This window comes from Phalaenopsis equestris, unplaced genomic scaffold, assembly GCF_001263595.1.
Source record: "Phalaenopsis equestris unplaced genomic scaffold, ASM126359v1 Scaffold210857, whole genome shotgun sequence".
Classification (NCBI taxonomy): domain Eukaryota; kingdom Viridiplantae; phylum Streptophyta; class Magnoliopsida; order Asparagales; family Orchidaceae; genus Phalaenopsis; species Phalaenopsis equestris.
Window position 1 is genome coordinate 3,727 of NW_018229911.1, and position 858 is coordinate 4,584.

Consider the following 858-nt stretch of genomic DNA (forward strand, 5'->3'; position numbering starts at 1 on the left):
AAAGTTTTAGGGGGAGGGATTTCTAAGATAGCTTTAATCTTTTCCGGGTCGATCTCGATTCCCCGATGACGAACAACAAATCCAAGGAACTTCCCAGAAGTGACACCAAATGCGCACTTTAGGGGATTCATCTTGAGATTATATTGTTGTAATCGTTCAAAAACGGTCCTCAAATCATACAAATGATTTAATTTTTGCTTGCTTTTGATGACTAAATCATCTACATAGCATTCTACTTGATTGTGAATGAGGTCATCAAAAATTCTTGTCATTGCTCGTTGGTATGTTGCTCCGGCGTTCTTCAATCCAAAGGGCATTACTGTATAGCAGAAAATTCCGATTGGTGTTCTGAAAGCTGTAAGTGTTGTATCTTCAGGGGCCATCTTTATTTGGTTGTATCCTGATGATCCGTCCATGAAAGAGAAGATTTCATGTGTTGAAGCAATATCTACCATCATTTCTGGTATTGGTAGTGGAAATTCATCTTTTGGACATGCTTTATTCAAGTCTCTGAAATCGACACAGACTCGTATCTGCCCGTTTTTCTTTTTAACTGGGACAACATTAGCTATCCATGTGGGATACTGTTCTCTTGTATGAATTTGGCATTTATCAACTTCTTTACTTCAGCGATGACTTGCTGTTCAATTTCAAGGCGCATTCTCCTTGGGGCTTGTTTTATTGGAGTTATATCTTTGTCTATTCCAAGTTTATGGACTGCAACTTCCCTTGATAGTCCTGGCATTTCATCATAACTCCAGCTGAAGCAATTTTTGAATTCTGTTAACAATTCGACCAACTCTAAGGATTCTTCATCATTGAGTAAAGAACTTATAAATGTTGGTCGGGGATTTTCCT

At 38.2% G+C, this 858-nt stretch overlaps 1 protein-coding gene across 1 annotated transcript; it reads right to left on the reverse strand.

Annotated features, from left to right (window-relative positions):
• Positions 1-445: 445 nt before the first annotated feature.
• Positions 446-761, reverse strand: LOC110036780 (the record flags this gene model as incomplete). The annotated part of the gene is given in 1 exon segment (XM_020741307.1): positions 446-761. A coding segment is annotated over 1 exon segment (193 nt), but the record flags the coding sequence as incomplete, so codon positions are not given.
• Positions 762-858: the final 97 nt, after the last annotated feature.